The sequence below is a fragment of the Pleurodeles waltl genome, chromosome 10 (genome assembly GCF_031143425.1).
Source record: "Pleurodeles waltl isolate 20211129_DDA chromosome 10, aPleWal1.hap1.20221129, whole genome shotgun sequence".
NCBI lineage: Eukaryota > Metazoa > Chordata > Amphibia > Caudata > Salamandridae > Pleurodeles > Pleurodeles waltl.
The window spans coordinates 531,921,774-531,947,768 of record NC_090449.1 but is presented as its reverse complement, the minus strand read 5'-3'; the positions used below and the strand labels follow the sequence as shown (position 1 = coordinate 531,947,768).

The 25,995-nt window shown below is 42.3% G+C and overlaps 1 protein-coding gene across 2 annotated transcripts in view; it reads right to left on the bottom strand.

Moving 5' to 3' along the window:
* Window positions 1-25,995, bottom strand: part of PTH1R (parathyroid hormone 1 receptor) — a 729,171-nt gene that overhangs the window by 35,218 nt on the left and 667,958 nt on the right. For both annotated transcript variants that reach the window (XM_069210957.1, XM_069210958.1), the window contains exon 11: window positions 5,023-5,117. In XM_069210957.1, coding sequence (XP_069067058.1) covers window positions 5,023-5,117 — 95 coding nt within the window. The remainder of the gene's footprint in view (window positions 1-5,022; window positions 5,118-25,995) is intronic.

Here is a 25,995-nt window from a genome sequence, read left to right as displayed (position 1 = left end):
GTCTAGTATTTTGAATGCAGCATTTTTCACAAAGGATCTGAGAAAATTTCATTTTTAAGGGAATGCAGAAGAAAGCAGCCCTTTTCCATTAACAACTGCAATTATTGTGTAATATAACAATTTAAGGTTTGTTTGGCCCCAAGACAGCTGTACTAAAGGACACTGCTACAAGGCTTTTTTGAGAATTGGGTTCAGATCTGCAAAGATGTGTCACACCTGCCCTGAAGCAACCTACATACCTTTCTTTGCATAACATATCAGAAAAGAACATGATAAAGGTACCAAAAGTGAGGACGTAATGATAATGTGTCATAGAAAATGAATACAGTGGCTGTGCCGTTCAACTTGTATATTTTAACAGTAATAAAGACATTTTGTGAATTTATGCTTTTTTTAGAAAAGACCTCTATTGTTCAAAATACACTACTCTTGCTTGCATTAGCAATTAATTATATAACGATAATACTAATAATAATAACAAAACATTAATATCAATAACAGCAGCAACAACATAATAGTAATAATAATAATACCAACAACAATAACAACAACAATAATCGTCATCATCATTAAAATCATAACAATCATAATAGAATTCCATAAATGTTATTTTGTAAATGGAATCAATTATGTAAAGTTTAATTTAAAGAAAGGGATGCATGTAGACCTTCGGCAAACACTGTACTTGTGTCTTTTCTTACTGGTTCACCTTTTACAAGCTGAAATAACACTGACGGCACTTGTTTTCTTCACTGTGTTTTACCAACAGCTAGGAGGCTGTAGTGAAGCAGAGGGGGCAAGGAAATGTGAATGAAATGCCAAAAGAGCTTGTTGGGCAAGTCCCAATAATATGCATTTCCGCAATCTAGACGTTTTGAATCATTGGCTCAGACAACATTTATATGGTGCTCTGAGTTAATGTCGGGAAGAATATGCCTGAGACGTTCCATCTGCCAAACATAGGATGTCACTGTGATAGGTGAAGACTCTATGTACTGTGGCCTGGGATTCTACTTTTGTAAAGCTTTCTTTGTTCCCAGAACCTCGATTGTATTAGGATTTATTTTTACAAAATTAGAGACCATCCATTTTTGGATGAAGGTAAGAACAAAGGGAATTAAAATTATCAGTTTAGTGGCAAGATATAGAGTTCTTAAGTTCCACCAATTAGAAAATCAGCCTTGTGTCATCGGGATATCTGAAAATCGTTTAAATGGGTGAAGAAAAATGGTCTGGGTGTGTCAGGAAATAAATGAAGTTGCCCATTTTAGAGCTCATTTAATGTGAATCAATATCTTGGAGCCTACTTAGAAAAGGTGAATTTTCAATTGTGTTGCATGCAGCACATACATCTATTCCAATAAGGGCTGCAACACCACCACTATCCATGAGTCTCAAGGTAATTCAAAATGGACAGTATCACTAACTTGGTGTTATTTTCGGTCCTGAAGCCGGCTTGTACAGGATTGAGAATAATATTTGACTCAATAGAGGAAAATTATTTAAAACTAATTTTTCTTGGATTCTTCCTAGGTAGCAGAGAGAAGGGCTGTAACCTTTTGGGATTGGGGGAAGTAATGTTGGTTTCTTTAAAAGTGCAGCTTTTAATGATCCTGTAACTTTTCTTGTGTTTAATGAAAGGTTGAATGAAGGGGTAAGTTTGTCTGCAACATATTGCTTCATGATTTTGGCAGGGCAGATTTCCATTTCGGAGCTGGAGGGCCAGGATGAAGTGAAAATATTAATTACTACTGTGTTAAATATCTTATCAAAATTTGACTGTCTATTTGTTTGATAGGGAGGTAGACGGGACAAATGATGTTTACATCTTGCTCACTTTCAAGGTGTATTTGTTGTCTAAGTATCTGAAATACGGACGAGAAGAAACAGTACTAATAGTTGAATAATTCCTGTGATGAAAGCGTGGCTGGATAAGGAATTGGGAACTGAGTGTTTGAGAGTTATATGAAACAGTTCCCTTTCCAAATATAGTCCATTACCCAATATTGCCTTTTCACCCTTTATGTTGCACTGGATGCTTGTAAAAATGCATTCAATATAATTTAATATTCCTATGGTTTCATTAATGCTAATATACCATTTCACCTTTGTATTTAACACATAAATAATTTTTAAATCAATATTTTATGGACTAAGAGTGGAACATATTTTGTGAGAATTGCCTGGCATCGCCACAGATAGTAAGGTCTGTACTGATAACAACTAGATTCTAAGCATTTTTATGAAATGTGCATATTTATTGTTCCAATTTGTAAATATTTGACTCTAACTATTGAGTGGGTTTAACTCACGTAAGTATTTGTAGCATAATCATGCAATATTACTGAGGAATTCCATGGGATTCTGCTGAATTATGCGAGAAAACTTAGGCCCCCATTATGAGTTTGGCGGAGGCCACCAGCAAAACGTGTACCGCTATCAGGCCACTTGTGCAGCTTGAACACCTCTGGCCCTATTAGTAGTTCACTGCAGGGCCTTAACATTGAGCCGGCACCAATGTGGCGGTGCGGCGGGTGCAGCAGCACCCGTCGCGCTTTCCACTGCCCGTAATTCAGGCAGTGGGAGCCGTGACAGGACTGTCTATGGGGCACCTGCACTGCCCTGCCAAGTGCACGGGCAGTGCAGGGGCCCCCAAGGAGCCTCTGGCACCTCTTTCCACCAGCCTTTGCATGGCGGGGCTACCACCATGCAATAGATGGCGGAAAGGGGACTCACAATCCCCAGGGCAGTGCTGCAAGCAGTGCTGCCCTGGCAAGTTACAACCACCGCAACCTGGCAGTGCCGGCGGTCCAACTGTGGTGCTTTCACCACTTTCGTAATGTTGCTGTCGACCGCCACTATGGTGGCGGTCCGACCGTGACCATGACACTGGCGGTCTGGTGATCACCAGGGTCGTAATTAGACCCTTATTCTGTGTTTAGCAGTATATTGTAGTGCAAATATGCACACTCAGGTCCAAAATAGACATGAGAATGCATTTTCACCAAGAAATAGTGCTAAATGAATCAGGACACAATTAGCAGATGCAAGAGGACTCTTGCGCTCACTAAAAGTGCTCTTGGGGTAGAATTTTCCCCCAACATACTCCAGGACACTTAGCACTATTTTCTTAGTGCCAAATGCACTCTTGCATCAAAATTGGATGCAAAGATGCATTTTGCACTGAGAAGCAGAGCTAAATCTAACAGAACGCAAATAGTGAGTGAGAGCGACCGCTACTAAATGTGATCTTGCAGTAAAATGTTATCCACCCAAAATACATAAGGAGGAGTAATTGGGTAATTATTGGTAATTCCGCACTAAAGAGTAATGTGGAATTGCTGAAACTACTCCGGTTACACCGACATAGGTGAAATTCCGCCCAGGCCTACAATAGAGTTGTCTCCTAAGTAACCATATTAAAAAGGTTAGTTAAATAGGTTATCAGTTATTTACAAGTTAGACATTTAAAAAATGTCTTATATGTCCATTTTGAAGATTGATTGTAAAGATAACCTTAAAAAATTACTTGTAATAGTCAATCTGTGAGGACATCTTTCTATTCATTAAAAAAATAAGTTATAAGAACCAACCTAATTTTTATTTGCATGTTTGCACTACACTAATATCATCGTAATGTCAGATAATGACACTATTGACATGTTGAGGTATTCTTCTGAAACAAAAGCACAATTATGTCTGAAGTATGAATAAATAACAGTGGAGCCATTAAGCATTGTCTCCAGCTTTGTTCCACTGCAATGTAATGGAATCTAATGGAAATTTAGTAGCAAAAAACATGTAGCTTACGTGATGGTTTTAAAATGTCTGAATGGGTTGTTGGGCTGAAGGCACTTCTAGTACATTTTTAGTTTATCTTAACAAATTTGAGTTTATACCATAAATGTTGAAGAAACTATAGGCAGATGTATCATGCATTTTTGCGATTGCAAACAGTAATCACAAAAATGCATTTTGGTATGTATCAATTCCAATTTGCAATTCTGTAACTTGTTACCGAATCGCAAATTGGAATTGCGACAACATACCGATTTGGTATTAGGAAGGGGTGTGTCGAGGGAGTCCCTTCCTAATACCGAATCGCAGCAGTATGTAGGAATGTTTTTTGACCCAAGTGCAGTCACAAAACATTTGCATTAGCCCATTTGCAAACAGGAAGGGGTTCCCAAGGACCACTGCCTACATTTTTCTTTTTTAAATTGATCCCGTTTTCCTTTAAGGAAAACGAGCTGCATTTAAAATAACAAAAAAGAATAGCTGTATTTAAAAGCAATCACAGACATGGTGGTCTGCTGAGCCCAGCAGGCCACCATCCCTGTGATTGTAGCCATTCAAAATGGGTCGCAAACTGCGACCTACCTCATTAATAATAATGAAGTAGGTTGATTTGCGAGCCCTTTGGATTCACTAAATGAAACTCCTGGAGTTTCATACATTCTAGTACCGATAACCTAATTGCGATTCGCAAAAAATCACAATTAGGTAATCACTCTTGGGTAAACTGATACATCTGACCCCATCTGCTTTAACTACAACCCCATTATTAGCAGTGTGTTATGCTGCTGGATGACTTAAAGCTGAATGTCACTAGTTTTCAGTTGAGATACTAATAGATTCAGATTTTTGGACCATTACGATGTTTGTCTAGTGTTCCCTGCAAATTGCTGGGATGCTGAAATTAAGCATTTCATAACAAGAATACTTGAAAAGAGTTTGTATTTGCCAAACTGGTTGGAACAAAAACATGAGATCGCTTAAGGCCAAGTAAAATAGACTGCAGCTTCACATTTATCATCCCATCAATCTTTGAAATTTGTTAAATTAAAAATTTTTAAAGGCTTTGTCTGCCAATCATTCGAGTTCTCTTTAAAATTCTTATATGCCCCCGTTCACTCTCTGTTTGATATAAAAAATCTTGTAACAAATGAAATCAAATAATTTTTCTCTTAGTACACACAAATGTGAAATTTCGTAAAAACAAATGTAGATAAAACACTTTACCTGTATTGTTGCCTTGTGTCACACCTCCCTGCATTTGTTTCTCTTAGTTTGGTAGCGAGAACTCTGACAATATTGATAAATAGAATAAAATTTACCTAGAAAACATAAATTAGAAGACATCAAGAATACATTAAGAAGCATTTGTCATTACTGACATATTATTGATATACACATTGCCCTTTATCTTCATTTAGATTAAACATTTTCACAGACTCCTCACATTTAAAACAACCCACAAACAAGAAATGTATTGCAGATCATTTGATCTTTATATATCACAGCACACTATCCAAAAGAAATCTAAAGGAAGGGAGCATGTTGTGATAAGTAGTCTGATGAGCAAGACAGAAGCTCCTTTCAAAGGTAAAGGGGTAAAGATGTAAGTGCTCCATTAAAATAAATCAACAAGTCATTGTTATATCTAAAAAAGAGCATAACGTCGGTGAAATAATTTTAAAACATTTTCTTTATAATTCTATCTGCACAGTAAATTCTCTTCCCCATTACACGTATCTATTCATTTCAATTGCATCAGATATTTGAACTGGAAAACATACTCCCACAAAGGCATATCAGATCTTTAAATGATCCATAAAGCCTTGTCCATATCCAAATTCATACTTGTGGCATTGCAAACGTCTATCCACTGCCCTTCACTTTAAATGTTCTTGTGGCTTCTATTCGTCATTCCTTGTCATCACCTTGCCTTAATACACATCTTCAAAATCCCTCACACAATTGCATTTAATCATTCACATTCATTCACATTCATTCACAATCCTTCTTATGATTTATTTGACTTATATTGTTGTATAAATGTAGAATTATCTTTCAGCTATTAAAATAAAAGGATTTTGGTAATTCAGGTAAAATAAAGATGTCAAGTTGTAGAAGTAGAGCTGCAGTATTGGTAGGGTGCAACAAAAGGTGAAAAAAGGTGAAAGAAAAGATAAAGTGTAGAGGTTTGTGAAATCCGATTAATTTGCCTTTGCGTTATTAGGCAACATTTTGGTAACGTTATGCAAAATTACATTAAATTACACATTTTTTACATTAATTACGTTGAATGCAAATCTGTCATTTAGCACTATATTGGAGTGAAAAATGCTCCCTCCTGTCAATTTTTGATGCAAGGACGCAGTTCTCACTATAAAAGCATGAAACAATTTAAGTGACTCCAATGTATTTCGCATGATTTGGGGAAACTCAAATAACACTTGTTACGTGCAAAACAGAAAATCCACCATTATGCTCAGTCCCCTAATTATACTCCACTCCTGGAAAAAGTTTACTGGGTGTGTCTGAGAATAATACAAATGCCTATAATGTAAACAACTGTTTCTTGCACCACTTCTTTTTTTTGCATTAGATTTGTACTGCAAAATGTGTCATTGTGCAAAAAATGTACACAAGGATAATCTTCACATTAAAATATGGCCTTGAATGATGGATTCACATTTTGTATACTTACACATTATTCAGCAACATTTTCACAAAGCTTCACATAATTAAGCGAAATCAAATTATTTGTATTTCACACACCTTAGTCAAAATGAATACCATGGTGATGCAGCAGAAAATGGGAGATGGACACACCCTGGTAGTGTGGAATGGGTGTTTTACGGGAACAACAATTTGCCAGGAATATTGACAGAGAGCAGACATTTGCATGTTACCTACTACAACTTTAAAATAATGAAGAGTTAAGAATTTCACTAATGACAATGAATCGGTAGGAGATTTTAGTTGGGTGATGTAGGACATATATTCTAATGTTCCTATGTTTTACTCCCTGCTTGAATTTACAATCAGTGGGTGGACTGTTCTAATAGCTTTGGAACACTTCTATTTTAGGCTATACCTATCAAGATAGGGGATTCCCTTTGTTATGGTCCTGTCACTCAGGCAATAACAAAGACAGAGTGCATTAAATGAAAAAAATCATGGAGTATTAGATGTATGGTCTCTTTTACCAGCGACACTAATTCAGACAGCTACAATGTGCAGTAAGTGAAGATAATTCAAAGTGCTTGTTAACAAGATGCTGTAAAAGGAATTTAAAGTTTTTGATTTGTAGACTCATTACAAGCCATCTCTATGTGTAAGTGATGATAGAGCAAGAGCAGGCCTTTATTTAAAGAAGGGACATAGTAGCCCTTCTAGGCAAATAAGGAAGTTCTCTTTAAATATTTGGAGGCACAGTAAGCTTGTAGCAGATCATGCATCACCATCTCTGAGACCCTTTTCTGATTCCTGGAGAATCGTTGCACAAGCATATGATGTTAATTAACAGACCTTGTGACTCTACTTGAAAGAAGTAGAGTGATTTGAACTGCTGGCACTTAGGAACTTCACCAAGAACTCTCATATGAATGAAGCAGGAAATGCAAAACAAAACTACTCTTCTCCCAGAGCCTGCGTAAGTTTCATCCATCCTTAAAATAACAGTCTAGTTGTTATGACTTTTGCCGATTTAAATGTGGAACTATGCATGACCTCTAGATGGATGAGGGCCCGTTTTGGAAGTCTGTGGAACAGACACCAAACAACTAATATTCTTTCAGATATTTCCTTTACTGTAACCTCTTAATTTCAGATTTTGCTTTTCTGATAAAGTTGCATTACAAATTGTGCCATTCTGTGGTGTCAACAATTTGCGGCATCAAGATGAGACTCTTACCTAGCTACATTTTCAGGTCTTTAAATGTATCTTTGTATTGGATGAGTTTACCCCAGATGGGTGGAGGAGTGGAATGGCAAAGTCAAAAACACAGAGAGTTTGATGGTGAAATTTTTGATTCAAACACATAAACTAATCCTGTTTGACAACAGTGCAACTCCATACAATCCCTGGTGTAGATGGTTAGATGAGTTTCATCAGCATACATATGGCTATTAAGTGCAATAACAAAACTAATATTTAGGAGGTAACTATGTAGACACTGGATGGCCTTGGCCTTATTTATGGCTCTTTGGGATTTCCACAATCTACCCTGTGAGGTTTGACAGTGAAAGGTTGACAACCAGGGAACTGTTCACCATACATGTCTTGAACAAAATGAGCTCTGATCACAGAATCTCAAATTCCCACCCTCAGCCAATCCTGTCATGAACCTTTTTACAGATCATATCTATGGTCAAGCCAAAACATTTCCTAAGCTTTGACTATGGTTAATTTACCAAGGAAATTTAGAAAACAAAGACATTATGACAAGTGGAGCATTTGAAAATATACTATCAGGATGGAGTGTGGCATGTAGGAATTTATAGCCCAGAGCAAAACATACATTGCTCCAAAGGTGGCAGAATTGCTGGTGGATTCACATCAGGAAGGCAGGATATCTGCCAATTTCAAGTGTTATGATCAATTGTCACTGCCTCAGTCTTATTTCAATTCATTCACCACATTTGGTTTAAATCCAGAATGCAAAATACACAGACAAGAGAGAAGAGGGTGACAGTGTTAACATCTGGCTAGAAATTGATGTATTTCCTATAACATGTCCCCATGAAGAGAAACTACATAGGTGAGTCTGATATGTCAAGGTAGCGAATGAAAGCATGTTTCAGCGGCATCAGTACTGCCCTGGAGATAAAAATTCATTTTTGAAAATGTTTGAACAACAGTAGCAATCAGCATGGGATGAGCACTGTAAGCAGCTGTAGCCCCCTCAGAAGGGTTATGTGGGCAAGCAGTCTCCCAGGAATTTCTTATAAAGTAATACTGCCAAGATATTTTTAACAGCACATTTCCACAGATATATTATAGAGGATCTTTCAGTCAAACTTCTTCATCCATTGGTCTCTTGCAGTATCCACATTTTGCTTCCACTCATCACAGCATACAGCATGGGATAATGGGTCTTCCCAATTCATCCATTAGCTATCTTCTTTGTGAGTGTCAGCATTTCACTTATTCATAAAGTACACATCATCTACATTATAAAATGTTGTTTCATTGCCAGGTATGGTGGGCCAATCTGTGATATATTTTTTAACAAACATTCATTTTAACTTTTACATTTTTCATTTCTTTTGCTTTATTTCATCACTTTTATGGATCAAAGCCCCCCAGGGCTTATAATGTGTGCTGTGCGTGCATTTATTAAGTGGCACATTAAATGGCATTGTCCATAACCATAGAGCAAGTTCTGGAACTGAACTTGCAGCCAGCAGCTTAGTGAGTAAACGTTTCTGGGGCAGAGCAGCTATGAAATGGAGAATGCTGTTGATGAAACATTTCTAGCACACGTAGGAACATTCAGCTAACACAGAAGCAGAAGGAGAGAAGATGTGACATGGCAGCCAGAGCTGTCAATTTTAGGTCTGTGGAACAAAGGTTCGAGCATCGGCCTAAGCTCAACATCATGTGATTCTAGGCAAATCTCTAAATCTACCCATGCCTAAAAACAAAAACAAAAAATCAATGTGTCCTTGTATGACTGGTGCTCATGTAAAGTGATCCAATACCTTAGGTTGACTTTGCCTGTATAAAAATTAAAATAAAAGAAAACATACAGATGCCTTGTACTCATGCTAAGGCTATTTACTAGACATAATTGATCATTTTTTGTGACGCTCCAGTGGCGTTGTGCACTACGCATACTTACAAGGCAGCTCTAAGCCACATTTTGTGGCTTACCACCGCCTTGTAAATATGCCCCCCATGAAGTTATCTGCAGCATAGGGGCCAACAATGGGTGTTGCTGTTGGCATTCCAACACAACACCCATTGATTTTGACTCTGCCCCAGGTTTACAAGAATCTGTAAATCTGTGGCAGTGCCAAAAACTGGCGCTGCGAGGAGAAATGCTTTCATTTCTCCTTGCTTTTGCTTTTTCTATGTGTGCTGCATTCTGACACATAGAAAGAGCAAACCCGCTATGAATGATAGTTTATGTGCAGGAAGGTGTCCCTTCGTGCACATAAACAATCATTCTGCAGCAAACATAGAAGTGCCAAATCGCCATTGTGGATTATTTATGTGTAGGAAGGGACACCTTCTTGCACATAAACAAGCGATCATCTCAACTCAGACACTCTTGCACTATTGTGCAAGGGTGTATGCGTTAGCAGCTACATTTAGCGCCGCGCAGGGGAAAACGCAAGGGCGTGCAGTATTCTTGTAAATAGGGTGCATCCCTATGTTTCAAAACTGGCACAGCGCGGCTCTGCTGACTTTGACGCAGCTCCATGCTGCACCAGTTTGTTGTAAATCTGGCCCAAAGTATTTTAGACAGTGTCACAGCACCTACCATTTCACAGTGTTGTTGTCATTGTTGCCCAGAGTCAGAGTGGCCTATCTGCTGTTTCTGACCTGGTGGGACTGCTTTTACTGTTGATTTCCCTGATACCACCTCAATCACTGCATGCAGTAAACACACATGCATGCATACTTCCATAATTTTCAAAACACCAATACAGCATGTCTTTAAAAGAGCATAACTCTACTTATTTTCAGAATGTTGCCCAGTGTTTTAGCTATCTGATCTGTTAATGGGAGGAACTTTTATTTTGCTGTGCAGGCCTATTTTCTGTCTTAGTCCAACCCTATTATTGTCCCAAGGTAACAAAGGGAGTTATCAGGTTATATTTACAGGCAGAATTTGCTTTTAACTTAGAGACTGGCAGAGCAAGTGCTCTAACGTGTAATGGCCTCTTTCTTTGAAGGGAGTTATGAATTTATAATTTTGACTGCAATATGTTTTTTATGCAAAGATAAATTTCACACTTTAAATTTTCCAGTGCTTCATTCTTCACTTGTGGTATAGCTCCTTCTGAACGCAGTGCATTAAAAGTGAACAATATTTGCCTTTCTAAGAACATATTGTGATAATACATAATGGCCCTGATTTAAAGTTTGGCTGAAGATGTTAATCTGTCACAAATCTGTCATTTTACAATCTCATTATATCCTATGGGAGTCATAATATGACGGACGGGATATCCTTCATGTTTGTGATTAAATCACTCATCCACCAAACTCTAAATCAGGCCCTAAGTCACAAAAGGAACACCTCTTGTAGTAGACATGAGAATGGTTATCCAGGCGAGGACAGGACAATGCTCCGCTTCAGACCTAAATTGCACAGCACATTGCACAAGCCATGCTATCTATGCACACTTTTTATAGGGTTTGGCATTAGCCAAGTCCTGTTGATTTTACTAAAACCTTATGTAAATTATATCTGCATATGGGGTTTTCAGCCAGCCATTTTAATCCATTGGTTTGTTGTTGTGCCATTCACATTTTATTTCCATGCACTACAGAATACATTATGGCAAACTGGTCAGCCCACTTTAGCCATTGGCTAACTTTACCATGAGTGAAGTCATTCTGCTCTCTCATATGAAACACATCTGCACAAAAAGTAGTTCCCTTTAGAGCAGGGTCTAACTGACCTATAGACCCACATGGCATTGCCCGAAGGGCTGGTCTGAGAGGTAAATATGTGCACCAATTGTGTGGCTGTTTGTGGGCCTCTTTTATGGTCTTGTGGGGTGGTTTTTACCATTGATATCCCTATTATTACATACATTTACTGCAACAAGCACAAATGCATGCAGTTCCTCATTCCTTTCAAAACAACTATACTTGTACAGTGTGATTTTTCAAGTTCCAAACAGCTAGATTTGGAAACGTGGGTCACATTTCTAGTTACCTCATTTGCTAATGGTGACCACTTTTTTTTGGCACCCAGTCATTATATGCTGCCCCAGACCAACGCTGATTCAGTTTCAGAGATTTCTACGTGAATGTGTGCTTTTTGAGATTTAAAAAATATTTTTACTTATAGCTAGTTCTTGTTTTTTCAATATTGGTGAAGTGTTACGAAAGCCATAACAAGAAAAACACAAGACTTGACAAAGCCAAAAGGCTGGAAGTCAATGCCAGACCTATTGCCTTTACCAGTGCTTGCTAAATTGTAATATTCTGGGAAACACACTCTTGCACCAAAAGGTATTCAGGACTGTAACTCAGAAGTGCTGGTTTAATAACTCTTACTGTTATTTATTTTGTAATATATTTTGCATTCCATTATCTTAAGTTCAAAGTTTACTGAAAGTGATTGTCTTAATACAAAGAGTAAAACAAGTGATTTAAAACAACCGTTTAAAAGACCATAGAGCACAGAGAAAAAAATATTTGTCTGCTCCTACATTTTTAACATTCGGCAACAAAAAACATTCCAGAATGTCCTTTTTTTGTTGATGTCAGCTGGGGTTTGTGATCTATTGTAACATCATTCATGGGATGGCCCCTTTCACCACCCCTAATACACTATAGGAAACATTTTATGAACAGTTGCACATATCTTTTATAAAGGAATATGAGTAAAAATAAAATATACGGGTAGGTGGTTTTCAAACTATGTAGGCCTTTTAACATTTGTGAAAGATTCACTTTTGGGCCAGTAACAAAAATATGATATCTTGTTGTAACTCACTTCTTTCCTAGATTTTTTTTAACAATTCTCAGTTTGTACTTGTTAAATTTGCAGATGTATATAGACCGTACCTCTCTGGCATCTCCCTCCGAACGAGAAGATCATTTATTTTCTCTCAGCTATGAAATAGTTTGCAACCCTAAACTGCTAACGGTTAAACATACAGTTCGTATTATGCAGATTAAATATTGCCTTTTCTCTTTTACATCCATACATATAGAAGTGAAACATAGAAAACACAAGATAATAACAAAAGACTATGACTGATGCAGTAAAAAGACATATGCTTGGTAGGGAGCTAATGAGTATCAAAATGAATATAAGACTCATAGTAAAAACTTTATTTGAGTAAATGCTTCATAATTTCCTAGTCAAGAAAAAATATAAAAGTAAGAAACATAGTGAAAAATAACTGTTTACCGGCTGAATTGGGTCACACTTTCTAAACCGGGAAGGAAACAAAGAATTTTGTGTTTGAAAGGAAATGTAATGAGAACCACACAAATTGAAACAGATTGTTTCCGCATGTTCCCTTTGGGAGATGTGAATCTGCTTTGCTTATGTTGGAGAACATGCAGTTTGTCATAAAAATCGTTTTTAAAACGCCCTAGAAAAAAAAAGTCACTATTTACCATAAAGGGGTGTGGTCTGGTACTTGATATCTGCAAAGGACTCAAGAGCTTGTTAATTTGACCTCAACAATCTAGCTGCTACTCTGTGTGGTTCTGAGCATATCAAAGCAGCGCCTAGCATCTTAGGTTACTGAAGTTGGAGCTGGGTAGACATTGTTGAGGAATGGCTTGGCTGAAGGGACACGACTATAAAAAATAACCTATTGTTAAATAAACACTGTTAGTCCAATGCTTCCAGAAAAAGACTGAGGGTGAAAGAGGCTAGACAGAAGAATGATTTCTAAACTTAACTTCTTCCCAATAAATAATAAAGGGAGTTTATGCGAAGAGCTAAATCCTTAATGATGATTCAAAAAATCACACGGTTTCAAAAATGAGAGAAAAAGACTGTGCAATTCTTGCTAAATTCCTTCTCAGCTGAAGTGATTCCACAAAAAATACTGCAAAGTCAATGTCAAACAATATATTAAGAAGCATACTATAACTGACATTGTTAAATGTGACCAATAAATCAAACACAGTAAGGCACCTCTAAAGGTTGCTTAAGGTCATTTACAATGCATATTATAAATTAAATGATGTTTTGTATGCAGATTAATGCCAGCATTAGAAGCGCTAGAATGATGAAAGGTGACCCAGTCTTATCTCCTAAACATGCCAGATGGAGTAGGACCTGAAAGCATTCTGTAACAGGTGATTTAACAATCTTTCTTCTGAATTTCAGCAAATCTTATTCGCTTCTAGTGTGAAATTTAGCACTCTTAGTGATAATATATGCTTTTCAATGGTTCTGTCATCTGGACGGTTGGGTATCAATCTTGTTCAGGGATGTTCACCACAGGCTTAGAACTGTGACTAATGCACATGTTTTAGACCTGGGTACAATGAGAGAGTAAATGGCTTGCAATGCTTGGACCCTAAATCAAGAGCACAAGAGATGGGGCTGTTGAAAAGGCAGGGGAACACAGGTGCTGAGCGCTCAAGACAATGGTAAAGGACAAGTCTAGGGCCTTCCACAAGACAATGAATGGGGATTGATTGACCTGGCTCTCTCTGCAGGGTCACCCCCAAAGTTTTGCCTTAACCCTCCACGTTTTGCTGAATTAATTTTTGTTGGCCATAGGACTCTGTACACCTTACCATTGCTTAGTAATGCTAAAGTGCTTGCGCTCACTCCCCAAAACCATGGTTAAATTAGTTTATACCAAATTGGCATATTTCACTTAGTTGTAAGTTCTTTGTAGAGTAGCATACAATATACCGAGGGCCTGTAAATTAAATGATACCAGTGAACCTGCAGCACCCATTGCTTTACCCACTTAAGCAGCATTATCAAACATGTTCCAGGCGTGCCACTGCAGCCTGAAAGCAATTTTAAACTGATACATCAACCTGGATTTAAAACCCCCCTGCCAAGCCCTAAACTGTGATTTTATTACATATGTCATTACTAACATATGTCCTAGGCAGCCTGTGGGGCTGGGTGCTGTTGTAGGAGGCTGGCCTGGTTTGTAGTGGGTGCCTTGGGTATTTACACTGTATACCAGGTCCAGTTATCCCTTATTAGTGAAGTAGTAGTGTTTTAGCAGCTTGGGCTGATAGAGGTAGCTAGAGCAGAGCAGCTTAGGCTGAACTAGGAGACATGCAAAGCAAATGCAATACCACTTATTGTAACACAGTACTTATACACAAGTAAAGACAATACTCACTGGTATTTTAGTTTTAGTTTATTTGGGTGACACAGTTTCAAAAATATCTTAGAGGCAATACTCCTTCTGTAGGTAAGTATTATACACAGTATATACACTAGACATCAAAATGAGGCAAGTAATTAGACATAGGATAGCGCAAACAATAGGAAATGGTATAGAATGCAAAGGGAGAAAATAGGTCTAGGGGCAGCACAAACCATATACTAAGAAAGTGGAATGCGAATCACAAATTCCCCCCTAGACAATTGTAGTGTGTGCAGAATTGCTGAGAGAGTAAGACTACAGCAGAGGTAAGTAAATTACCCCACCCCAGAGCCCAGAAAAGCAGGAGTAAAGTACTGCAAGTTTCCTTAGGACACACTACACCTCGTGATATGGATTATTGCAGTAACCAACCAAGTCTGCAAACAGCAACTGCTGGATTCCTGGACCTGAAGACCTGCAAAAGAAGGGGATCAAGTTCAAAAGTCAAAAGAAGTTCCAGGAAGGACAGGAGCCCCTGCCAACCCAGAAGAGGGTGCAAAAGAAGAGTCCCCGGTTGGACGAAGACTGCAGGAATGCACCCTAGGAAGATGCCAGTGGGTTCCTGCATGATGCAAAGGATGTCCCACGACGTGATGATGGATGCAGATGTGGTTTTGTGTTGGAAGTCGCCAACAAGCCTTGGTTACAACAAAGTTTCATTTTGCATCAATATGGCGCTGGCTGGTCCCAGGAGGGAGCTGGGGGCCTCAACTCTGTGTGAGGAGGAAGAGGCGGCTCTCAGCACTTTAGAGAGCCCTCAGGATGCCAGGCAGCACCCACGGGAAACCCAGGACACGGGGACAAAGGAGGTGTATAATGCAGTTGGTGCAGCACTGCAAAGAAGGATCGCCGGCCACTGGAGGTCAACTCAGCGAATTGAGCATCGTAGGATAGTGTGCTGGGGACCTGGGCCAGTCTGTGCATGAACTCAGCGAATTGAGCATCGCAGGATAGAGTGCTGGGGACCTGGGCCAGTCTGTGCATGAAGGAATTTTGCAAATAGTGCACAGAGGCCTCAGGAGGTGAAGAAGACGTGGTACAAAGGGGTACTGTTGCTCTCACGGAAGGCAAGGTCTTACCTCTTCCAAATTGCATCAGCAGGACCTTAGGACAGTCTGTGTCGATAGGGTCCATGTTCTGTGTTTCTAGGAGTACGCTCGTCGCTGTGAGAGGAGTCCAGGAGTACCGTTGTTGACTTGGAAGGTGCCTGCGTAAGCAGGGGAGTGACTCAGTCACCCCACGGGAGATTTCTTTGGTCCTTCTGGCAGGATGAAGACAGGGAGACCTCAGAGCGCGCACACCGTAGAAACTGTTGCAGTTGCTGGCTGGAGCTGAAATTGCAGAGGATATATATCCCTTGTGGATACTTTGTTGCTGTTACAGCGGTTCCTGGAGCAGGCTGTGGTTGATCCGAGGTCAGAGGATGAAGTAGTAGTTGCAGAAGTTTTCTGCTGGAAACTTGCAGGTAGAATCTGAAGGGAACCCACAGGAGAGACCCTAAATAGCCCTGAGAGGGGGATTGGCTACCTTATCAGGTAAGACCCTATCAGGAGGGGTCTCTGATGTCACCTGCTGGCACTGGCCACTCAGAGGCCTCCAGAGTGCCCCCACACGTTGCAAAGCAAGATGGCTGAAGTCTGGGACACACTGTAGGAGCTCTGGGCACCACCCTTAGGGTGGTGATGGACAGGGGAGTGGTCACTCCCCTTTCCTTTGTCCAGTTTTGCACCAGAGCAGGAGACAAGGGGTCCCTGAACTGGTGTAGACTGGCTTATGCAAGGAGGGCACCATCTGTGCCCTTCAAAGCATTTCCAGAGGTTGGGGGAGGGTACCCCTCCCCAGCCTGTAACATATATTTCCAAAAGGAGAGGGTGTAACACCCTGCTCTCAGAGGAAATGCTCTGTTCTGCCTTCCTGGGACTGAGCTGCTCAGACCCCAGGAGGGCAGAACCCTGTCCGTAAGGTGGCAGCAGCTGCAGCTGCAGTGAAAGCCTCAGAGAGCTGGTTTGGCAGTACTTGGGGTCCATAGTGAAGCCCCCCAAGATATATGGAATTGTCTCCCCAATACCAGATTTGGAATGGGGGGACAATTCCATGATCTTAGACACCTTACATGGCCATATTCGAAGTTACCATTGTGAAGCTACATATAGGTATTGACCTATATGTAGTGCACGCATGTAATGGCGTCCCCACACTCACAAAGTCTTGGGGACTGGCCCTGAACTATGTGGGGGCATCTTTGGAAGTGCAAGGGTGCCCTCACATTTAGTAACTTTGCACCTAACCTTCAGCAAGTGAGGGTTCGACATATAGGTGACTTATAAGTTACTTAAGTATAGTGGAAATGGCTGTAAAATAGTGTGTGCACTATTTCACGCAAGCTGCAATGGCAGGCCTGTGGAAGGGTTTTCTCTGAGCTCCTTATGGGTGGCAAAAGAAATGTTGCAGCCCATAAGGGTCTCCTGGAACCCCAATGCCCTGTGTGCCTAGGTACCATATACTAGGGACTTATAAGGGGGGTCCAGTGCACCAATTGAAATTGGTAAATGAAGTAACTAGCCTACAGTGACAAATTTAAAAGCAGAGAGAGCATAAGCACTGAGGTTCTGGTTAGCAGAGCCTCAGTGACACAGTCAAGCACTACTCACAACACACACATTAGGCCACAAACTATGAGCACTGGGGTCCTGGCTAGCAGGATCCCAGTGAGACAGGCAAAACCCACTGACATATAGGTTTTTATCTATGAGAACTGGGGTCCTGGCTAGCAGGATCCCAGTGACACAGTAAAAACACACTGACACACACTCACAAACAGGCCAAAAGTGGGGGTAACCATGGTAGAAAGAGGCTACTTTCTCACAGCTGTGTAATTAAAAAGTTGGGCATGTACTTTTAAGATTGACATTTCCTCGTGGTAAAAAAGTCCTAAGCTTGTTTTTAGTACTGAGAGGCCTCCTCCTTTCTTAGGATATCATTGGGGATTCCTTATTGCATTTAATAATCTGTGTTTTTCAGTTCGGAGCAGGTAGACATGTCATGTATGGTATCTATTAAATTGTAGTGATAAACCCTTTTAAATGGTAAAGTTGGATTTTTCGTTATAATTTTGAAAATGCCACTATTATAAAATTATAATTTTCCTGCTCTTACACTTTTGTGCATTTAGCCTGTCTTGGTCACATGACTTTGTTTAACTGACAGTTAGGCCTTGTGAATTCCTCCCAAACAGTCGCACAATAGAGAGATTAAGTGTGCCTCAATGGGCCATCTGCTGTCAGGATTGGTGGGACCTCAGCACATTCCCACTTGCAACTGAATAGGCTGTGCTGTGCCTCCACACAACCACACAATGACCCCACATTGTCACTGCAGCCAGCTTGGAACCATAGCAGGGGAGGCAAGAAATTCTATACACTTCAAAGCCACTGTGTAGAAGCGTCTCCCAACTTCCATAACCAGGGCACCAGAGGATAAAAGTAGATCATCAGACACCAACTCTTCAGTACACTTCTGGATCTGTTGATACTCTGCCAGGAAGAAGGACTGCTGTGCTGCTGAAAGGACTGCTACTCTGATGGACTTCTACTCTGCTGCCTGCTGGATTGCTTCCCCTTTGCCCTGCTGTTCTATTGACTTCTGACTGGGTACATGGACTGGATCTTCATCTGTCCCAGGATCTCCAGAGTGACTCACAAAGGCTAGTTTGCTGGCATCATGTTCATACCCTCCAGGACACACAAAGCTTCCTCCATCTTGAACCCGCACCTAGACTTAACCCAGGAATTAGACACATTTTGGCTCAAAAGTGCTCTGAGAACTAAGAGGAGACAGGGACCATGCTGCTAGCCTATCCGCCCAGGTACATCACTGATTGGATTGACTTTGCAGCTTCCCAGGTTACGTTCTTATCCGCAGCAGCAAATCTTTTTCAGTGGCCCTTGGCCAAAGGGGTATCCTGTGTTGTGGAATAGTTTTCAGCTACTGCCCTTTGCCTTGTCCTGCTGGAGATTTTTGATTTCTATTTCAAAGACTAAGCAGCTTTGACCCAAGGTTATTCAATGGAAATTCTCCCTCCTTGGACACCTCTTGCCGCTTTGCTCCACTGAACTTCATGTTCTCAGACACTTTTTCTTAAAATTTGTTCTACGTCCGAAGGTAAGCACTGACCGGCCCCAGTCAACTTCTTGTACCCAAACCACACTCCATTGCGATTGGCCAAATGTTTTGGGTTTGGGCTGGTCTCGCACAACTACATTTCTGCGGTTTGGCACTTTGTTCTTTTGGATGCTAGTTTTATTGAAAACGAAAAATTCATAACTCTGGGTGTACTGATTACATTTTTGTTGCTTCAGTGTCAAATAATTTATTAAAATGTACTCTATTTTTCTAAATTGGTTTGGGAATTTTCTTGTGTTATGTTTTTACTTTGTGCGCTGCATAAATATTTACATGTTGCCTCTAAGTTGAGCCTGACTGCTTTTTGTACCAAGCTACCCAGGATTAAGCACAGGTACATATAGTGACGTTTTGTTTTTCACCCTGCAAGGGATTGTGGATGTTTCTTGACCAGGGCTCACACCCCAATCAACCAACAACCCAATTTTTCATAGGGTGTGATGATTGGTACCATAAGGCTGAGTGCCCCAATATTAATTTTAGCAAGGGGGAAGTGTATTATGTGAACTACTGAAGCACTGAAGGCAATTAAAACAGACAAAAGCAGAAAACAAACATTTGGTAAGAATGGAAAAGTCAGACCTTTTAAAAGAATTTAACAAAAATAATATAGAATAAAAATGGTTAAGTGGCTGCAAGAAAAACCTTCAAGGACTCGGAAGAGGTGAGGTAAACACCCTCCTTCACCCTTGTTTGCTGGCCAGCGGATCAAGGGTTTGACATTCTTGCCCTCTCTGTGTTAAACAATAGTGTTACTAATACTGCAAATTGTAATCAAATATAGCTCGTCTCTGCAGCACAGTGACATTGGCTAATAACAGGGAAGATGGATCCACCTCCTCAAACCTTGCACCTAACCCTTCACTGAAATAAATATGATAAGGAAGAACATTTCAGTACAAAAGTAACCATAAACAGTATAAACCAGTGGTTCCCAACCTGTGGTCCGGGGACCTCGAGGGGTCCGCAAAGCCTCCTCAGTGGGTCCGCAACTGCTTAGAAAATTAAATAATATTAACAGATTAGGTCCCCAGCTTTCAGTAATGACTCTGTGGGGGATCCCTAGATTCAAATAATGATTCATTGGTGGTCCCTGTGTTTCAGTAATGATAAAGTGGGGATCCACAGAGTCAAAAGGTTGGGAACCACTGGTACAAACAGTACAAGTGACCCGCAAGGATGTAGTGATTTTCAAGTGCTGATGTATCAGGTTTTAATGATGACATTAGATACCCCTGCAAAGTGTTCACAATTGATCCAGAATCACAGAGTATATCTGTAACAAATACAGATGCTTTGGATGGCACAACTGGGGTGATAGCTGCACTTCTTAAATGATTTCTCACTGGATGTAGTACATGCTAGGTTAAAGAAAGGTGCTTATTTCGCTTAAGGCCTTAATGGAACGATCCATATGACCAAGAGTGAAGTGGGTGGTATCTTTAAATCTAAGGACTCAGCGAGAGGAGTTGAGCATGCCTGTGGTGTCTCCAACTATTCCTTCTAAGAAGCCTGTCTGTATTAGACTCTTGTGCCCATGGCAGCATTGTTAAAGAAGCTAGCAATGTCTTAACTGTGTGCAGCAGGGTCATCTCATGGAAGGGCAGCATTCACCAGACATTACACTCATTAATAGATTTGCCCTCTGGCTGGCTACAGAAAAGACCATGTGAATAAGCAGAAATGGAGACACTGTGATGGTCTCACTGACAAGACAGAAACTGAAAAAAAACAGTTCAACCCCATCACAAATGCTTCCTTATGCTACATCTAGTGAATCAAGATAAGAGACTCATGGAACTGATGGAGGAACACTCTCCAAAAGGGATTATATAAGTGGTGCCTCCGATGGTAGAGAAAAAAGTCTTGAAAGCATTTGCCATTCCAACTTTGCAAAGAAAACAACAGATGAAAGAGCTGGATGGTAAGGCATGGTTCAAGAAAGAGTGAATAGGCAGGAATAGGATACATGGAGCCCTGTTGTCAATTCTGAAAACAATTCAGCATACTAAACAAATTGGTGAAGAAATATCCAAAACATAGGTTGAGTGTGATCCCTTTAGGATAGAAAGTCTGGCTGATATCAGCAATGGGACTGAAAATGAACAAACTGGAGTATACATTTCAGTTTGGACAGAGGGAGTCTGAAAATGCACTAAAAAAGTTAAACGTCAAAATGAAGATTTTGGGAACCATTTGATATTCTCAAACTTTACACATTTTGGTATTCCATAAGGATATGAAGACTATCTAGGTATGATTTATCTGTGAGTTGCATTATTCAGATCCTCATCCCAAAGCTTAGTAAGACCAATTCAAAGAAAGACAAGAATTGTTAGAGCCCATCATGTTCCCTTTCATAAACCCACAACAGAAGGTTCTCCACATACAATCTTGGTCTTCTTTATGAATTATCATTTCACAAAAGGGAATCTTGGTCAAGGCAAATGAGGTAACATAATTCAGAACACCACACTGCTTTAGAAATCGGATATTCCATGGTCTGTCCTTCAATGCGGCTCCAAAATATGAACAAATGTGACTATATTTCTGACTTTCCAGACCACAAGTGCAGATATTCCAGCAATTCCATCTCTGAATACTCTGGAATGGATAGTTACATTTATTCACATTGGCTATTTAGACTGTCTCACTTTAACAGCAAACTCTAGTGGGGCCTCATGGAAAACAGCTTATTGGAGAGACGCTTGGGACAGTTGGACTAGAAGCAAAATTTCAGACTTTGTGCTATTTAGACAAATGTTTTTATTCAAGTTGCGTCTTGAGTCTTTATAAAGTGTGGTCGGATTTGTGAATGATTGACAGTTCCTTTTTTCAAATTTAGATGCAAGAAGGCATGCTAAAGGTTTCACTGGTAATGGCTAAGGATCAATTTTATGTTAAATAAATTGGTCTAGAATATAGTTCACTGTGTCACTCCACATGAGAAGTTTCAGATAGAGTCTAGTTTTCCTCAAAAGTAACAGAAGCAGTTGAACATTTCACCTGAGTCAGGCATGGTCCACTTCGCAGTTATGACCTACATGTGATCAATGATGTAAAGTGTTGCAGAGATCCAAGAGTGTTAAATGCTCAAGAGTAACGTTGATCCATAGATGATAAGAGCTTATGCCTGATCTTAATTAGGATGGTCCCCATTCCTCTCTTGTTCTGAATGGCAGACTGCAATTCGCTGAGAAATTGTGATTAACTGTGCCTTTTTCAATCAATCAGTCATTTGTAAAGCGCTCTACTCACCCGCTAGGGTCTCAAGGCGCTGAAAGAGGGGTGGGAAGGAACTGATACTGCTCGAATAACCAGGTCTTGAGGAGTTTCCTGAAGGTCAGAAGGTCCTGGGTCTGTCGTAGGTGGGGGTAGGGTGTTCCAGGTCTTGGAGGCGAGGTGGGAAAAGGATCTGCCGCCAGCTGTAGTTCGATGGATGCGAGGGACGGCGGCGAGGGCAAGTTTGGCAGAGCGGAGTTGGCGGGTGGGAGCGTGGAAGGTGAGTCACTTGTTGAGGGAGGCAGGGCCCGTGTTGTGAAGAGCTTTGTGGGTGTGGATGAGGAGTTTGAAGGTGATCCTCTTGGTGACGGGAAGACAGTGTAGGTCTCTTAGGTGGGCTGAGATGAGGTCGCGGCGTGGGATGTTGAGGATGAGGCGTGCGGAGGCGTTCTGTATATGTTGTAGTTTCTTCTGGAGCTTGGCTGTGGTTCCTGCATAGAGTGTGTTGCCATAGTCCAGTCTGCTGCTGGCGAGGGCATGGGTGACCGTCCTTCTTGTTTCGCTGGGGATCCATCTGAAGATCTTGCAAAGCATGCGGAGAGTGTTGAAGCAGGAAGATGAGACGGCGTTGCCTTGATGGGTCACGGTGAGCGATGAGTCTAGGATTAAGCCTAGATTGTGTGCATGGGAGGTGGGTGTTGGTGCGGTTCCTAGGGTGGCTGGCCACCAGGAGTCGTCTCATGCGGAGCGGTTGGAGCCGAGGATGAGGATCTCTGTCTTGTCCAAGTTATGTTTGAGGCGGCTCTTCTCCATCCAGTTGGCAATGGCATGCAGTCCGTCGTGGAGATTGGTTTTGGCGGTGGCAGGGTCCTTGGTGAGTGAGAGGATCAGCTGGGTGTCGTCGGCGTAGGAGACGATGTTGAGGTTGTGGGATCAGACGATGTTGCCGAGCGGTGCCATGTAGATGTTAAAAAGAGTTGGGCTGAGAGAAGACCATTGGGGAACGCCAAAGATGGTCTTGGTGGCTTCCAACAGGAAGGGAGGGAGGCGGACTCTCTGAGTTCTGCCGGAGAGGAAGGATGTGATCCAGTCTAGGGCCTTGTGGTGGAACCCGGCGTCTTAGAGGCAAGTGCAGAGGGTGTGGTGGCAGACGGTGTCAAAAGCCGCCGAGAGGTTCCAGGAGGATGAGGGCCACGGTTTCACCTTTGTCGAGCATGGTCCTGATGTCGTTGGTTGCGGCGATGAGGGCGTACTCGGTGCTGTGGTTCCTATGGAATCCGGATTAGGAGATGTCCAGTGTGTTGTTGTCCTCCAGGAAGCGGGTCAGTTGTCATTGATGATCTTCTCGATGACCTTCACCGGGAAGGGAAGCAGGGAGATGGGTCAGTAATTCTTGAGGTCTTCGGGGTCCGCTTTGGGTTTCTTTAGCAGGGCGCTGACTTCGGCGTGCTTCCAGCTCTCTGGGAAGGTGGCGGTCTCGAAGGAGCTGTTGATGATCATGTGGAGTTGGGGGGCGATGATGGGGCTTGCATTGTTGAAGACATGGTGGGTTCAGAGGTCGTAGGGAGATGTGCAGTGGATGGTGCTCGTGGTTTTGATGGTGTCCTCGTCGGTGATGTGGGTCCAGGACAGCAAGAGGTTGATGTGGTTGGGTGCATTGGGGTTGGTGGTGGTCGTGGTGGTAGTGGGGGGTGAGGAGTTGAAGCTGTCATTGATTTCCGTGATCTTGTGATGGAAGAAGGTGGCAAGGGAGTTGCAGAGGTCTTGCAATAGAGGGGTGTCGTTGGAGCATGACCTGGGGTTGGTGAGTTCTTTGACGATGCTGACGAGCTCTTTGCTGTCATGGGCGTTGTCGTTGATGCGATCTTTGTAGAAGGATCTTTTGATGGTCTGGATGAGCTGGTCGTGCTTGCGGTTGGCTGTCTTGAGGGCTGCGTGGTTGCTCTCTGTTGGTTTGTGGTGCCACTTCTTCTCGATTTTCCGGCACTTCTGCTTGGAGGTCTGAAGGTTGGCGGTGAACCAAATGGTCTTGGTGCTAGTGCAATTGTTGGAGGATTTCCTGAGCAAGACGAGGGTGTTGGCGCAGTCGTCTAGCCAGTGTCTGAGGTTGAGGGCGGCTGTGTTGGGGTTGGTGGTGCTGGGTGGCAGGGCCTGGATGAGGATAGAGATCAGTTGGTCTTCCTAGATCTTGTTCCAACTGCGGTGGGGGTCTGTTGTGGGTGGTGGTGAGTGGCGGGTTTCTGGAAGGTGAAGTGGATGCAGCGGTGGTCGGTCCAGTGGAGTTCGGTGGTATGGCTGAAGGTGACGTGGTTGCTGGTGGAGAAGACAGGGTCGAGTGTGAGGCCGGCGGAGTGGGTGGGCATCGTGACCAGTTGTTTGAGACCGAGGTTGTCGATCAGAGCAGTGGAGTTGCTGTCGTTGGTGTTCTCGAGGTGAAAATTCAAGTCGCAGAGGAGAATGTAGTCTGTAGAGGCAAGGGCCTGGGTGCTGATCATGTCGGCGATGGAGTCATTGAACTGAGGTAAGGGGCCTGGGGGCCTGTAGACAAGGGTTCCTCTGAGGGTGGTGTTGGCGTTGATGTGGATCTGGAAGTGGAAGTGTTCGGCGGCATCAAGGGTGTCATCGGTGTTTGTTGAGATTCTGATGGTGTTCTTGTGGACTATGGTGATTCCTCCTCCCGGTCTGTTGGTGAGATCTCTGTGTGTGATCTTATAGCCTTCGGGGATGGCTATGGCGATGAGGGAGTCATCCAGGTTTCGGTGAGGAAGGCAACGTCTGGGGAAGATGAGGTGAGTAGGTCCCAGAGTTTGACAGCGTGCTTGTGGACGGAGCGGGTGTTGAGGCGGATGCAGCTGAGGTGGTTGTGTGTGTTTCTGGCATGGTGCTGTGCGGCTTGGGGGCAGGTGAAGCTGCAGATCCGTCAGGAGAAGGGCCCATGGGTGTGCCTCGGGGTGGCTTGGAAGTAGTCGGTGGAGCAGCTTGGGTTGAGGGCGTGGAGTTCGTTGGCACTGTAGTGGCTTATGGTGGCATGGGGAGCGCACGGGCCGAGGGTCTGGCGCTGGGCGCAGTCCAGGCACAGATGGGCGCAGACGGGCTGCGCCAGCGGCACACCCGCTATGCGCGGCCACCATTAACAAGGGGGAGTGGGAGGGAGGAGCAGCTGGGAGGCGGAGCGGTGGGCAAATGGGGGCACAAGGGGAGTGAGGCCGCAGGGGACACAGCGGCGGGAAAGGAGAGAGCGGCTGAAAACCAAAAAACAAGCGAGGCAAGAGAAAAGAAGGTAAAAAGCAGTAAAAGGCAAAAAACACGAGGAAAGAAGGCAGAAAGCAGAAAGGCACAAAAAGGCAGAAGGCACAAAAAGAAAATACAATAACAGGACAGACACACAATACTTATGACAACCACTAGACACCAGGGATGAGGCGCAGGCGGGTGCCTGCTGGTGATTGAGGGCCTTGAACTCGCAGCAGCAGCGAGGGTGGGGTAGATGGCACAGAGGCAGTCAGGAGGAGCTGCGCGGCGTGAGGAGTGAAATCCGACCTAAAATCAGGTCAGGGGTCACTCTGTGCACCACGCAGCGGCCGTTATTAAGAAGTGGAGGTGGGAGGGAGGAGCAGCTGGGAGGCGGGAGCGGTGGGCAAATGGGGGCGCGAAGGGGTGCAGGGGACGCAGCGGCGGAGAGAACGGCTGAAAGCTGAAAAACAAGCAAGGCAAGAGAAAAGAAGGCGAAAAGCAGTAAAAGGTAAAAAACAC